This window comes from Myripristis murdjan, chromosome 9 (genome assembly GCF_902150065.1).
Source record: "Myripristis murdjan chromosome 9, fMyrMur1.1, whole genome shotgun sequence".
NCBI classification, from domain to species: domain Eukaryota; kingdom Metazoa; phylum Chordata; class Actinopteri; order Holocentriformes; family Holocentridae; genus Myripristis; species Myripristis murdjan.
Genome location: NC_043988.1, coordinates 26,920,409 through 26,936,264, shown reverse-complemented (window position 1 = coordinate 26,936,264; position 15,856 = coordinate 26,920,409). Strand labels below are relative to the sequence as shown.

Here is a 15,856-nt window from a genome sequence, read left to right as displayed (position 1 = left end):
AGCTAAATAAACTTTCCACTGTTCATAAAAACGAGGAATACAAAATAGGCAGAACCTAACAATCTGCAATGGCCAGCCGTGTGCCGTGGAGGGCCAAGAATATGCAGGTATGTGTGTATTTTGTGACTAGTAATGTCACATGAAATGAATACTTTCTTCCAGTGTTTCATTAAGCAACATACCCAGAAAGTGGAAAAGGTTTTGTGTAAATGTTTATAATTTTTAAACATTTGTCTGCAACAGTGTCATCCACAGAGACAACATTGGGATTTTTAAACCAAAACAGAAAACCACAGCTCTAAATGGAGAATAGTTGAGGTTTGTATATTTCTGCATCTCAGGAAACACCAATCAAAAGTCGCATTTGTTAATATTAAGGGTCCTCTGAAAAACTCTATTTCTTTTCTAAAAAAATATATATATATATTTCAGCAATGTTTTTTGTCAATACAAACCTCATACATGAAATTAGGATTCAGTTTGTCTAAAAACTATAATCTTGCCCACACTGTATAAAAATGTTATGTTCTTTGTTTAACCACTAAACAATGTAATCTCAGGGACACACTGCAACACTTTAGTTTAATTATCTCAACACCTCATAGTCATGTCTAACTGTTCACAGTAAACCCTCCCATGCTGAGTGACTGGCGCCCCCTGCTGTTTCAGAGCCAGAACTGCATTGTTGTCTTCACATCTTGAAGTGCTGTGCTTGAATTTATCAGCTTGCCAGTTTCAGTCTTAGACGTGCTGGGAGAGTCTGGGCAGGGAGAGGAAATGAGTAACGCTCTCCCCTCTTTCAACAGCAGCTGCCGAGACACCGCAGAGCAAAGCTGTTGATCCTAAGTTGTGTGAGTGGAACCTCTCAGTGGTCAGCGGTAGGAGACTAGTTGCACTAGACAGCTCCCAGATGTGAATGAGTCAGTGTGTAACCGAGTACACATGCTTAATCGAAGAAAAAGAAAAGTTCCATCACACATGTTTTATTCAGAAGTGCAGGTATCAAAGGCAGACTTGTAACATGAGCATGTCCAATAGACACAACACTAATCTACCAAATTACAACCTTAACAATGTCCAGGGTAGTTTCCAAGCTGTGTCAGAGAAGGTTAGATTCTCCCAGATTGACACGCCTCTGTGGCCAACAATAAAATGATCTGCAACTGTCCTGGGAAATCTAAGAAGGTACAACTCCATAGAAATAAAAATAGTACAAAAGCTTTTACAATTTTTACAAAGTACATACATTTGTTCACACATAAATTCTGTACAAACTCCATAATACTGACAGAATTTCATGTCAGCTATTCAGTTTTTGTTTTCTTGGACCCATCTGTGCCATGCTCCCGCTTTCTTTTGTGTCTGTTTGTCTGCCCCTCCTCCTGTCTGAACTGGTGCCTGTTGACAAATACAATCCATTGAATTCATAATGTAGAGATGAGATCCATGAGTAGTTAATGTGTTGTACTGTTAAACTAAACAAACAAACAAAAAAAAGGTCTTAGCAATGTATTCTAGATTTAGCAGCAGTCCTGTTCAGATGAATGATTCTCCTGAAGTGGACTATGAGCACAAATAAAATAATATTTTTAAAATTGCAAAGAAATTCCAAATATGGCTGATCACCAGACCAGTGTTTATCTTGTTTATCTGGTACTTAGCCTTATTAGATTTATGAAGAAGAGTCTTGGAGGGATCGGCAGTTAGTCTCATTCAAAGACAGGAGTTACTTCACCTGGACTGCCAGCGCCGGCCGCTGTTCCACACTCTGCCGAAGGAAGGCAGCCAGTTGGCGTCGGTGTGGGAGCTGTGGTCGAAGTTTGCCCCAACTCTGTTTGGAGGGAGCTTCCTCAGCTTCTCCTGCTCCTCTGGCAAACCGAAAGAAGATGCACATTTTTACAGTGCTCGTCTTTTGTGATTTTGACTCTACTGTGTTGCATACATGCCTTTGGACAGTGTTTGTCCGCAACTTTTGTGGTTGCTGATGTTTGTTGCTGGGAAACAATAAAAGCTGTTCACCTTCATGAGAGTTTGATGACATCTTAAGGATGAATAAAGCAATGTTCCCTCTGTAATTTTTATGTAGCTGCTTTGAGAGATAATTCTAGTTTTGTCCCATATCTGTTGTTGTTTTGGACCAAATTATGTTTCAAGTTGAGGCTGTAGTGTAAGAACCTGTTTAATCACAGTACAATTATTTCTAAACCATCCGGACTGAACTTATTTTAGTTTTAGATAACAGCTTAACAAAAACATGCCTCTGAGGGTATTATGGCTTCTACTCCAAATTAAAAATCAGGAGAAAACCATCATTATAAAAATATTACTAAGCTCTCATAATTAGGTATCATGAATTTTCATAATGGCTGGAAGGAACATATCTTGGACCAAACAGATTGCTCAGCTTAAACTTTTATACATTTATAATTCTAACACATTGTAATCAACAGAACCTCAAGGTAAGCAGCTATTAACAAAAATGAAATGCTGTATCAGTTGATGTGTGGTGTGGAGGTGAAACGCTTTTTGCTTGTGGTATGCTGCCAGTGTGATTCTCACTCTGTTTGAGGAAGTCTTGAAGTGAAGGGCCGATCTCTGGCTGTGCAGCGGCTCCAGAGCTTCCCTCCAGAGGGTCGTCCTGCAGCCAGGGAGGGATGGCTCCTACAACATGCAACAGCGGCACGGTCATTCTTCAACAACATGCAGGAGTGCATAATTCATAAGAATTCTGAATGGTTCTTATACAGGTTTGGAAGGTTTATAGTAAGGTCCAAGTGCAGGTAGATAATGTAATTGCATGTGACTTCTGACCACAGATTTTATATTTTACACAATATAAAAATTGTAAGTATTATAGGTTTGTCATTTTGAAAATCTACCAACAAACCCCTTTAATCCACAAAAAAAAAAAAAAAAAAAAAAAAAAACAATAGAAATGTGACATAAAATCTGCTATGGATCTCAATTTGCATAAGAAGGGATGTTTTCAGACACATATAGCAAAAAGGACACTGTAACAGCCTACGTTATTCCTTCCAATAAAAACATAACCTCACAATTTCCATGTCCTAACAGCCATTCTTCTACAGCTTTCTCTCCTGCCACATTAGATGGCATTTTGGGTGCACAAATCTCATAATGTTGCAGTCTGCAGTTAATCCAAAGTGCAGAAACATTTTCCAATCACAGGTAATCCAGTCAGCTCAACCAATCAGAAGTAACAATTTAACACAAGAGCCAGTGTCCAGCAAGTGGGATTTGTCCAAGATGGCAGTACCTGCATACCTTTAACTCTTTTATAACAGGACTTCATTTATTACAGATTTATGACAAGGGGTGCAGGCTCTACTTCAATATAGATCTACTTTTGCCTTGCACCCACAGTTGATATGTGTACTGTTACATTGGCCTGCTCTAAAACATAGTAATGTGACATTAGATTAGCCTGTTTTTTTTTTTTTGTTTGTTTGTTTTTTTTAACCATTACAGTATTTATTGCAATGAGACACTGAAACACAAAATTTCCTGTCAGACTAAATAAGATTTATTTACTTTTTTTTTTTTTTTTTTTTATTACAAGGTGGCTCACTAGTTTCTGATTTAACTGCACGCTGTTTGGCCTTGGCCAGTACTGAATGGTTTATGTGGCTTTGGAGATATACCCTGATGTCACTCACTGAAGGCACCCTTAGTTTCACGACACATCCAGGGAGGGCAACTTACTTTGTCCACAATTTATCAACAAATGAGAGTCAGCTGCTTTCTGAGTTTACTGTATGCAGGCAGCACGATCCATTCAGTATTACTTTTTTGTCAGAGATGTTTGAAGTATAAATATGAAAATGTCAATGCACATCCAACCAGCAACCTGTCCAGGTGCTTAACTGAATATCCTTAGTTCATGAAACAGTGGGGGGAAAAAATCTGCAAGCTTAACAAAAAAAAGCCATGCTGTGTGCAAACTGTTGTCATGGAAATTGTCATTCAGAAGCAACCATGTAAAACCCATAATTTCGCATAATTTCTATTGTATTCAATGACACACATTAACATGCATACAAAAGCCAAATCCCCCACATCAACCATCCAATATATCTGTGCTGAAGTACAATAAAATAATCATTTCAGCTTGACTTTACCTGTGTGCACATTTCCACTATTCGTTGAATCCTGTGAAGGAAAGAAAATATGCGTCAAGTGAAGCATTTACTTTTGTAAAAATAACTCAAACACATTCATGAGCACCGCCAGTCTACCTGGTATCCGATGAAGGTCAGGGCTTGTCCCAGTCCAGCCCACTGCACATCAACCATGGGGTCGACCCAGCTGGGCCCCGCCTGCTGGTCTTGGGGCCTGAAGTGAGAGCTATGACACAGACAGCATCAGACAAGAGCCTCAAACCGATGAATGTCATTTCAGGTGGCAGCTGGTGATGATATGCAGAGGATGTAAAATGTCTCTGGTGGGCACGTTACCTGGCAGCTTCGTCCACTGAGTTGCCCGGGCCGTGGTTTCCATTGGGCAACTCCTGCTCTGCCTCCGGCTGATGTTGATTCAGGAAAAGCCAACAGTGGTTCACAGGGGAAGACTGACCACTACCCATGCCCCATCTCAGCTTTTAATATCACAGTTCACACACTGACACTTTCTTTCCGAAATGTTACTCAAATCTCTCTCCATCTCACTGTTTTCTTTCTTCATCTTCTTTTTTCTCTCTGTCTCCACTGAACTCTATTTTCCTCCATTTCTACTTTTTTACCTCTCCATCTCTCTCCTCTCATGACACTTTCCTAAATAAAGATAATTCACCAAATAATGTAATACTGTTTTAATTAAATCCCAGAGATGATAGGTTAAGGACTTTATGGATTCATCTTGAACAGGACAAAAATCCTGGCTGTCAACGTAATAACTTGAAAAGCTTTTATCTGAATCTTTTATAAGACCCTCTACTGATTTTGCTGACGGCATCTCCTTTCTACTGGTACTGCTATCAGGCCAAACTTTGAATTTGTGAATACAATAATGTTAGCGAACATCAAAAGTGTTAGATGCTAGGAGGAGTGACTGATCAAATGATGAGCCATCCTTCAGCCTATGTCTCCCTTCCAAACAAGAAAAACTCACCAGCCTCTTTCATCAGTTTACCAGCCAACAATACTTGTACAATTCAAAAGGAAATTCAAATGACAGTTACATGTTTCACTGCCTAGTAGATATAACAAACCTGACAGCTACTGCTTAACATTTACCAACATCTGACTGTTGGTAATTTACCACATTAGACACAACTAATAACCATGAAAAGAAAACAGTGAGGCCACAGTGAGGGATACTGCCATTGCATCCTGGGAAAACAAACCTCTATAAGGGACTGGAGGACCTCCTGACGCTGCTTCTCCTGGGCCCGGATGTGATCGGCTTGCTGGAGGCACAAAAATCAAAACAAACAAAAATAATCACTAGCTTGGCCTGGCCCGAATAGCACTCTCTGGTTTTGATTATGTCTTATGAGAGTGATACATTTCCAAAGAGAATAAACTTTGGCTCAGGATAGATAGTGATCAAACTGTCGTCAGTTTAATTAAATTCAGTATTTAATCTGTATTCATATAGTCACTACCACTGAATATGTGAAATTACTATGTTTCTATTCCACCACCACTAGTGTCAATACTACTAATAGCCATTTCCTCTGGGGGAAAAACATCCATGTAACTCAATTCTATATACAGTATTTTGTTAAAAGCAGGAAAATAGTTAAACATTGAACTAATAAATGGTTAGATAAAAAAAAGTGTTGTTTGTTTACCTTTCATACAACATACTTCTTTAGGAAAAATGAATGATCAAATGATGCTCAAATTATGATTTTTGTCCATCTAAGTATTGTCTGTGGTATAACTGGTGGCTGTGAAACAACTGGAGGTGTGAGGCAAGCTGTGTGAAAACACTTATTATTGGCTTGACAAACTGGACAAACTGAGCATTTCTAATCTCACAACAAGGTCAAACCAATAATGCCTGTGGTTGTCCACACATAAGAGAAGGTGGCTTGAGACAAAAAGTTGATGGTTTGGATTCTGCACCAGCGAGATGCATCTGACTGGAAAAAGTGAACCAGAAAAGTTGAATCGTGCTTTACCTGTTTAATGAATTCATCCTCTTTCTCCACACAGGTGTCCAACACTTTTGTCACCTCATCTTTGAACCTGGAACGTTAAAAAACAAAATAACCCATGGAGAAACTCGCCCCTCACTTGGGAAAATCTACCTTTCCTGTAGCCGTTTGGTTCAGTGAGCCTACCTTTCAATTTCCTCCTCTGTGATGATGACCTTGTCTCGAAGCTTTGGGTCGGCCTTATTCTCCCACCAGAACTTGTGCGTGTTCTTCTTATGCTCCGGGCTGAAATCATGGACAACATTTTTCAAATTTCACAGAATGCAGTATTGATTTGGTCAACATAAATGTAATTTGGGATAAAAACAGAATGATTAGAACAGTGTTTTTTCAACATTCTCAGCTCTTTTGACTTTCTTACTGTGGACATTTTAAAAGATGTCATCAGGATTTTGTTCCCCCCCCAGTTTACAATCTTATCACAGACAGTGTGCAGCTGTTACCGATGGTTATGAGGAACAACCCACCATGTTAGAAAAGTGACATGAAACAAACAAACACAAAAAAAAAAAAATATATATATATATAACCACTACTACTGCTTCCTTCTCACCAAACTCAAGAAAATGTCTATCTATGTTTAAAATTCGCCCATAAACTTGCATTGTTTCCACATTTATAGCATAATTTGAACACCATGTAACAAAGCACACAATAATTCCGTGAACCTGGAATAATTTTGTTGGAAATTTATGGGAAGAGAAAAGGAACAAAATGAGGACTGGGAGGAGAGGTCAAAGCTATTTTTTCTATAAATAAATAAATAAATAAATAAAATGCATAAAACAAGGTGGAATGTGACCAGAGGGTGAGCAGTTTGGAAATCTGCTTGGATAAAGTGAATGACAAATGCTTTCCATTCCATCATCACCAGCTGCTCTGTAGTGCAGCTGCTCAATGGCTAACTTTAAAAAAAAAAAAAAAAAAAAAACTGTGGTTATACTGTACTGCTCCTTGGCTTGAACATGACAAACTACTGAAAAAAGTTGAATAGAAGCGAAAAAAAAAAAAAAGAAGCTTACGTGGCCATGTGCTCCAATAAGCCCCCATGTAGCACAGTCATGTTGCCGTCAGTGACATTTCGTTCAATTTCAAGCCCACAGCAGTAGCACCAGAACTTATTCTCATGCTGAGGGCCATCGAACTTCTCGACCTGAGGTTTTTTAATGGTTCGGCGAGCTTCTTTCACCTGGAAGATAATGGCATTAAAAAAAAAAAAAAAGAAAACACAAACACAAAGACATGAGCAATTTTGCATTTTCAGTCAAATACTAAATATCAGCGGTGCAACGATAGCCACCTAACACGCCCAAACTTTCCCTTCAAACACACATACACACACCTATACTGTCATGAAGGAAAAGCAAAATATATCCTATCCTTGGAAAAATACTAATAATTCCACAACAGGCAGCATTTAACCCCGCCAGCTTTCCATTGACTCGGTGGGTTTTAATCAATTCATGCACCTACCACAAGATGGCATCACTACATATAAACATAATACATATACAGAAAATCCCTGAGACTTAGCTAATTAAATTAATCATAGAGACAGAATGAGGTGATATCGATGCACACACACTGACTGGATGTAAATGCCACCTTTTAAGACTATATAGATGAAAATCACTGTCACAAATTATCTCAAACTGCTGTCATTTACACGCCACTTGATTGGTTCATTTTTTTTTTTTATTACTTTATTGCAATGAGCATGCGTTAATCTCTCCCAACCATAAACTCTTTCAAATACATTGCAAGCATTTTCTTTTTTTTTTTCCAATACATAAAATGAAACAATAATACATAAATAGAAAGCTCAGCTCCACAATAACAACCAAGTTAGCAGTAATAAGAGAAAATACTACCAGTACTACTACTACTAATAATAATAATAATAAATGATAATAAATGATAATAATTAAAGTAATAAATAAAGTAATTAAGTAAGCCAGAAAGTAAGAGAGAAAATAAATCAATAAATACTTTTTTTTTTTTTAATCATTTAATTTCAGTTAATTTTTCTTGATGCTTTAACTTGCCGGTGGTCACGGTGAAATCAGGGATACGTCTAACATATATTAATACAATAACATGAAATAAGACACAAGGCGGGATAACAGAGACTGTGAGGCCTTGAATGAAGTCTATCGGTGCCACAGACTCTCATTCAGGACTGTAGATTAAAGTTATGGTCGTCAATCAACGTTAGTGTTACTTACTTTTTCTAGAAATTTCAGAAGAACCACTCTGAGTCGGCTTTGGTGACTTTTCCCGAAAATGTGTCCTTTCCCAGAGAAAGATGTTTGCCTGCATACGGCGCAATAAAACGCACCCATCTAGCTAATCCTGCAAAACACGGGATTACAGTGAGATTAGCTAGCGGACGACGTGAGAAGGAGACGCTTTGGTCATCTTTGGATGTTATTTTCTTCTAAATCCGTCAGTTACGGATAGCTAGCTGCTAACGCTAGCCTGCTACAGGAAGCAGTTAGGTCCAGCTCTGTTTATCTCCCGATAGGAACACCGAAGCCAGGAACTTTTTTTTTTTTGACCCCGCTGTGTTGTTCGCGTCTAAAGACAATTTAAAATGTGTTGTTTTATTATTTACTATTTGGTCTAATCTTACATAGACGTCGTAATGAACGCACTGCCACGATACATAAACATATAAGACACACAACAAATAAATATACACGGTGTAACATTATAAAGAGTCCGACCGACAGGAACTAACGCACTGGTTCCGGCTACAGTTCCAAATTGTAGAACAGGGGCAGAGGAAGGTTAGTGTAGTTTTGCATTTTTATTTAATTTTTTATTATTATTATTATTATTATTATTATTATTATTATTATTATTATTATTTTGTTTTAACTTTTTTCCCAACGTCGGTTAGAATTAATTGTTTTTTTTTTTTTTTTTTTTTTTTTTTTTTTTAAGCAAGTTTGTTAGTTTAGTGTTATTTTTATGCATGGAAATGCGCCGTTTTCGTTTAGCTTTCATTAGTTTCAGTTGTAGTATTTTTGTAATATCGGGTGTTTTTCCTTGTAGGATTCAAAAAGGTCGGAAAAAAATATATTGTGTAATTAAAAACTCAACGAGGCATCATACCATCTTGAAAAAAAACCTCCAATATGTGCTCTCGGGTGAAGACAACTGGAGGAAGTATTTTCTTTCTTCCAGTCTACTAAACTTTAATGGAAAAATATATAATTCTTTAAAAATTAAACGGCCACAACAACCGGAAAAGGAACCTATCTAACGGTGTCACATTATTTGCATTCCGACGGAACTAAAGACAAAAATACAGACGACAGCTGGCTCGGCTAGTTGGGGAAGTCGCTTTATAACCTCCGTGTTTGGGGGTAAAAAAAAAAAAAATAATAATAAAAAAAACCTCTCATGTCTAATCCAGCAGAAATGTCGACAGTCCAAACTTTGAGGACGTTCGTCAACCAGCGACTGACTGCGGCTGTCGAGGAAATATTAGGAGTGTTTGAAAAGACTATAGTTGTGTACGAGGAGGAGATCGAGCGGCAGCGCAGACTGCTGGACATCGTCTTGAAACCTGAGATCAAACTACACAGAGCAGGTGTGTGAAATGTTGTCAGTGAAACAGCCATGGCACTCTGCTTCTAAACACCTTAAAAAAATAAAGAGCAGTAATTCTCTAGCGTTGCCTTGTTACTCGCCACTGTGTAGCCTACATGACTGTTACCAATCCCTGAATCTGTTACTAAACTAGATATGCAGATTCACATTTAGTTGATCAAGCTTTCCTGCAGGAGATCCTAGAAAAAATACTAGAAATTATTCACTGGCTGTGTAGCTAATTTGTTTACCTTGAGCAGCCCTTCCTCCAGTGGTTCCCAAACCGGTCTTCAAGCCCCCCCATGTCCTGCAGGTTTTTGTCCCAGCTCTCCTCTTGCAAACCTGACCCAGTTAAAGCCCGTGCACCTTCATGCACACCTTGCTCAGGTGGATCTGTTTCAACCAGTCAGCATGAAATGGATCCAGTTTGGGAACCACTGCTTTACTCTAATCTTAATCTGTGCATGGGGCTCCAGATTTGGTAGCAACATGGCTATGCATGCCCAGTAGTTGCATGTAGTGTATATGTTTTCCTACCAGGGCAGGTGTGAGTACTTCATCTGTCCTTCCTGCAGATCCTCCACAGCCATCTGTGTGTAAGGAGGAGCTTCTCCTTGACCAGCGGCACTGCAGCAAAGAGAGCGACTCCAGTCTGGGTCAAGAGCCTCCACAGATTAAAGAGGAGCAGGAGGAACTGTGCATCAGTCAGGAGGGAGAGCAGCCGTTAGTGCAGGAGGAGGATGTCCTCAAGTTGACTCCTACTAGTGAGGGAAGTGACCATCAGTCTCTGCATTCAGATCTTTACCAGACATCAAGTGCAGCAGAAGAAGAGCCTGTAGGCAACGTCTCATTTAAACCGACTCAATCTGAAGCTGACGGAGAGGCCTGTGGAGTTTCAGAAGCAAACGGTGACAGTCAGCTTTGCTCTCACAACCATCATGCAGATGAGAGTGAAGCTTACAAAACATCCAGCAGTGGGAGTGAAGGATCAAGTCAGAGTCCTGATCCAAAACAACAAGACAGAGCTCACAAGTGTGACTGCTGCAGTAAAGAGTTTTCAGACATGAAGAAGCTGAAAACTCACCTGAGAACCCACACAGACAAAAGGCTGTTCAGATGTGACACTTGCGGGAAAGCTTACATCTACATGTGCTACCTGAGAAACCACATGAGGACTCACACGGGGGAAAAGCCTTTCAAATGCGACTTTTGCGGCAAAGGATTCAGCTGTCACTCAAACCGCAGCAAGCATGTTAAAATCCACACAGGTGAGAAACCTTACAGAAGTGTCCGCTGTGGGAAGGAGGTTGTCGATGGGTCATTGCTCACAGATCATCCCCAAGTGCATACAGGGGCTGCTCTTTGAAAATACACACCAGAACCCACATAGGTGAGGAAAAAAAAAAAAAAACTTACAAGTGCAGCACTTGTAGGAAGGTTTTCAGTCAAAGAGTTAAGTTTAAAAAGACACATGAGAAGAGCACATACAGGTGAGACAGTTGCGTCCACTGTGAGAAGGAGTTTGTTGATGGCTCGGCTCTCGAAAATCATCACCGAGTGCACACAGGTGAGAAGCCTTACAAATATGTTTTTACAGTAGCACTTTGATGAAGCACACCAGAAACCACACAAGAGAAAAGAATCACAAGTGCAGCACACGTGGGGAGGTTTTCAATCAAGGAACAAGCTTGAAAACACACATGAGGATACTGACAATCTCTCATTATATATATATATATATATATATATATATGTATAGACACTCAGTGGCTACTTTAAGTACACCTGTACAGTCGAATGCTAATGCAGTTCAGATCAACAGCTCTGACATAGATTCTACTTTTCATGAGTTTATAATGTTCAGTTTTTGTTGACATTGTGGTGAATGTGTAAAATTAATTCAATGTTTATTATTGAGGTTGTCCTCTGTAGAGGTGTTTCTGATTTTTTGTCCTCTCTTTTTATATACAATCAGGGGGACAGAATAGTGGAAACACCTCTCAATGAAATGCAGTGCAGTACAACAGCATCACTAACTATGATCTCAATGGCAAACATAGAAATGAATGAACACCTCTGTTACTGTGACAAAAAGAAAACCTGAGCATTATAGGCACCAGAAAAGTAAACTTTATGGCAGAACTGCTGTATTGGATTGTATTAGATTGTGCAGGTGGACCTAATAAAGTGGCCACTGAGTGTGTGTGAGGGAGAGTGTCTGAGTGTGAGAGGGAGAGAGAGATTTCATTTTTTTGATTTCTGGGAGTCTGGTCATTTCTTGTTTTAGTTAAAAACAAATCAGTTTTTCCTGCAATGCTAAGTGTACAAAAATCAAGGTCCAGGCTCAGCTGTGGGTTATAAAATAAAATCTATCATTTCGAGTGCAGAAACAACATTAAAAACACAACACATTTCAGCGTGGAGCCCTCATCAGACCCTGATTAATTGTGATCTTGGAAAGGTAAACATTGCACATTCAAATTGGGGGCAAAAGGATCTCCACTGTCCCCAATTTAACACAAATACTGGCACTCCAACTAGTATGTATTTTTTTTTTTTTTTCCTTTTTCAAGCTGGTCGTGTCTAAAGAAAAAATAGTGTCTAAGATTCGTTGCAGTCCTAGCCGTTTGTATAAAGAACGGAACATATAAAGCAGTGTGACAGTGGATAGCGTCCGGCTGAGGTAAACACACAGCACGTTTTGTTTTTTTAATTGAATTTTACTGTCGTACAAAACAAGGCACAACTGTGATCCATGAATGCATAACTTCATACATAGACTGAGGGTGTGTATGATGCCATTTAATCAGCAGGAGTTAAACAATAGCGAGTGATTAAAAAAAATAAGCAATATACTACTACTACTGCTGCTACTACTACTAACAATAATAATAATGTAAACAAAAGGACAGAGCTATCTGTCTTTGCCTTGTGACTGGCCCCTGTACAGCCTATGTAATTGGTGTAATTTCATTGGTGAAGCTGACTGCATGCTCCCAGGAATCAGCCACTAAGCTAATAGTTAAATATACATTATTATTTAGCTGATCAAGTGTCCCTTTTTCTTATGAGTATGTCCTTTGTCCTTCCACAGACCCTCCACAGCCACCTGGGTGTAAGGAGGATCTTCTTCTTGACCAGCAGCACTGCAGCAAAGAGACTGACTCCAGTCTGGGTCAGGAGGTCCCAGAGCCTCCACAGATTAAAGAAGAAGAGGAGGAACTCTGCAGCAGTCAGGACGGAGAACTGCCGTTAGTGCAGGAGGAGGAGGAGGAGGATGCCTTCAAATTGACTCCTACTAGTGAGGGAAGTGACCATCAGTGTCTGCACTCAGATCTTTACCAGACTCAGAGTGCAGCAGAGGAAGAGCCTGTAGCCAACATCTCATTTAAACTGACTCAATCTGAAGCTGAGAGTGAAAGCTCTGGAGTTTCAGAACCAAACAGTGACAGTCAGCTTTGCTCTCACAACCATCATGTAGATGAGAGTGAAGATTACAAAATGTCCGGCAGTGTGAGCGCAGGATCGACTCACGGCACCGATCCTAAGCAGCAAAACAGAGCTAACAGGTGTGACAGGTGCAGCAAAGAGTTTTCGGACATGAAGAAGCTGAAAACTCACCTGAGAACCCACAGCGGCAAACAGACTTTCAGATGTGGCACTTGCGGGAAAGCGTTTAACCGGATGTGCTACTTGAAAACACACATGAGAGCTCACACGGGGGAAAAGCCTTTCAGTTGCAAAACTTGTGGAAAAGAATTCAGCTGTCAGTCGAACCTTACCAAGCATGTTAGGATCCACACGGGGCAGAAGCCGTACAGCTGTGTCCACTGTGGGAAGGAGTTTTCTGACGGGACTTACTACAACACACATCTACGAGTGCATACAGGAGAGAAGCCATATGAATGTCTTTTTTGTGGAAAAGAATTTGCCGTCAGCTCCACTTTGAAGAGGCACACCAGAATCCACACGGGTGAAAAGCCTTTTAAGTGTGGCACTTGTGGGAAGGCTTTCATTGAACACATAAGCTTGAAAAGACACATGATGGTACACACAGGAGAAAGACCGTATAGATGCAACACCTGTGGCAAAGGCTTTATCAGGCGCTCAAAGCTGAAGACACACATGACTTCACATGCAGAAGTGCAGAGTTAAGTTTTTAAAAAGGTGTCATGAACAGGGCGTTTTTCCAGGAATGTTACACTTGAATCGTGTTTGAAATGGTACATATGCACGGTGTTTGTCAGATGTCATATTTAACCCTGACATCTTGAATATAGAATCAAGCTCTGTTCTCATGTACATACTGTTTTGTTATGAGCTGCCATACAACTGTGTGAAGCTGCGAGGTGAGCTACACCTTCAGTCTCTAATAGGCTAGTGAAGAGTTAACAGATGATTATTTAAACTGTGGTATGACGAAAGTTTAAGCTGTCTGAACTTTGTGTATGAGCAAGACAATAAAACATGGTGAATACATTTGAGGGATAAATGGGAGATTTGTAAAATGTTTCACAGGAGCAAGAGGCTCCTCCAGGGCAATTCACGATCTGTGGCACCATGGACTTTGTTACAACAATAGGAAATAGTGTATGTGAGAAGCGGCAGCAGCAGATCTGGAAAAGCCTTTTCGGTGCAGGTGAAAAGATATTTTAGGTGCAGCATTTGTGAGAAAGCTTTTGCTCAAAGCATAATGACAAAGGGGCACTTGAGGACACACACACAGGAGAGACGATGATGTAGTTCCTGTGGGGAAGGGTTCTCCAAAACTTAATACCTGAAAATTCATACACTGGGTCTTGAGCTGCTCCAAAATCTACTTATGTACTGTTTAATGCTATATATATGATCTGTTAATTAATCCACTAAAAACAACATTTACACCCAGATGTGTTTACTTTAATCTACCAAAAACCAACTATACGGTTTAGTGCGGTAGGTTTATACAAGTACTGTTGCTCCATGTTGATTGCTGCAAAACATGTGCACAAAATCTACTTTAAATGCAGCTAAAAAGTCTAGACACCTGAATGTTTTCTTACTGTGGCCCAAACCCTTCCTGCACTCTGCCGCTGCCCCTTGGTTGCAGCTGCACCGATAGGCTCTCATGTCATCAGCTGTTACTGGCACTGCAAGAAAACTGCTGATTTCAAATATGCTGCCTGTTTTCATACTGCATCATCCTCATCCAAATGGATTTCCTTGGGAAGTCTGAATATCAAACATATTTCTTACCGCAGTTAAGGAAAGAGAGATAGAGGAGGGTGTGCCATGAGAAGCTGTACATGTCGACGCCAAAGGCCGGTAAGGAGAGAAGCAACGTGCACCCTCAGGAGCTCATCTTCATCTTAAGGAATTATTTAATTCATATGAATAGGTAGCACTGACTGTTTTGTGACAGTTATTTTTCACACAGATGAGTGAAATCAGATCCAGGTTTGTGCAGGAAAACAAACTATTTTGTTTGACAAAGGTTCTGTGCTATGCACCAACAATCCTGTAGATGGCAGTGGCACATATGAGATGTGTTGAGTTTGACGCTGGGATATTCCTGTGCGCTGTGTTTTCAGCACACATCTGGAAACAACAAAGTCAAAGTTCATGCTGGTCCACACAATCACCATTTTCAGTGTGACTGTTTTTTTTTGTTTTTTTTTTTAAAAAAAGGGAGTGTGGTGCAGGCTGCAACTGAACAGCAACACAAAAGCATTCAAAACAAGCAGGCAGGTGAACAATAAAATGTATTCCCATCTGCTGACAACTTTCTAGAGCACCATGCCGGACACCATGCTGACATGGTCCCACTGTTCCAGTAAGTACACCTCAGACCCACATTTTCACAAATTCTGTCAAGACTGTCCAATGAAAGCATCCTTCAAGTATGGTGACTCAGCCACAATGCATCATGCATGTGATTTCAAGTTAAAGAGACCAATTTTGAGTGCTTCCTTTGTCCAACCCCATACCCATCTGTGTGTAGGAGGGGCTTCTCCTTGCACAGCAACCCTGCAACCAATAGAGCAACTCTGGGTCAAGGTCCCACAAACTAAAGAGGAACCATCCTGAAGCTGAGAGAGA

The 15,856-nt window shown here is 40.0% G+C and overlaps 2 protein-coding genes across 3 annotated transcripts; one reads left to right on the top strand and one right to left on the bottom strand.

Moving 5' to 3' along the window:
• Nucleotides 1-967: 967 nt before the first annotated feature.
• cenatac (centrosomal AT-AC splicing factor) lies at nucleotides 968-8,812 on the bottom strand. 2 transcript variants are annotated; one of them, XM_030060932.1, is made up of 11 exons: nucleotides 8,407-8,812; nucleotides 7,204-7,370; nucleotides 6,308-6,406; nucleotides 6,146-6,212; nucleotides 5,314-5,425; nucleotides 4,947-4,971; nucleotides 4,257-4,365; nucleotides 4,140-4,170; nucleotides 2,560-2,661; nucleotides 1,736-1,868; nucleotides 968-1,398 (listed from the first exon to the last, which is right to left on the bottom strand). In XM_030060932.1, exons 1-11 carry the CDS (start codon nucleotides 8,521-8,523, stop codon nucleotides 1,305-1,307), a joined length of 1,056 nt encoding a protein of 351 aa, XP_029916792.1. In that variant the 5' UTR covers nucleotides 8,524-8,812; the 3' UTR covers nucleotides 968-1,304. The 2 variants fall into 2 exon arrangements, with proteins under 2 accessions (XP_029916792.1, XP_029916791.1); XM_030060931.1 differs by lacking the exon at nucleotides 4,947-4,971 and adding an exon at nucleotides 4,476-4,543 and having other exon boundaries at nucleotides 5,363-5,425; nucleotides 8,407-8,807.
• A 668-nt stretch (nucleotides 8,813-9,480) lies between these two features.
• Nucleotides 9,481-14,257, top strand: LOC115365143 (zinc finger protein 2 homolog). The gene is made up of 3 exons (XM_030059963.1): nucleotides 9,481-9,779; nucleotides 10,354-11,046; nucleotides 12,873-14,257. The coding sequence occupies exons 1-3, from the start codon at nucleotides 9,590-9,592 to the stop codon at nucleotides 13,931-13,933; spliced, it is 1,944 nt and encodes a 647-aa protein (XP_029915823.1). The 5' UTR covers nucleotides 9,481-9,589; the 3' UTR covers nucleotides 13,934-14,257.
• Nucleotides 14,258-15,856: the final 1,599 nt, after the last annotated feature.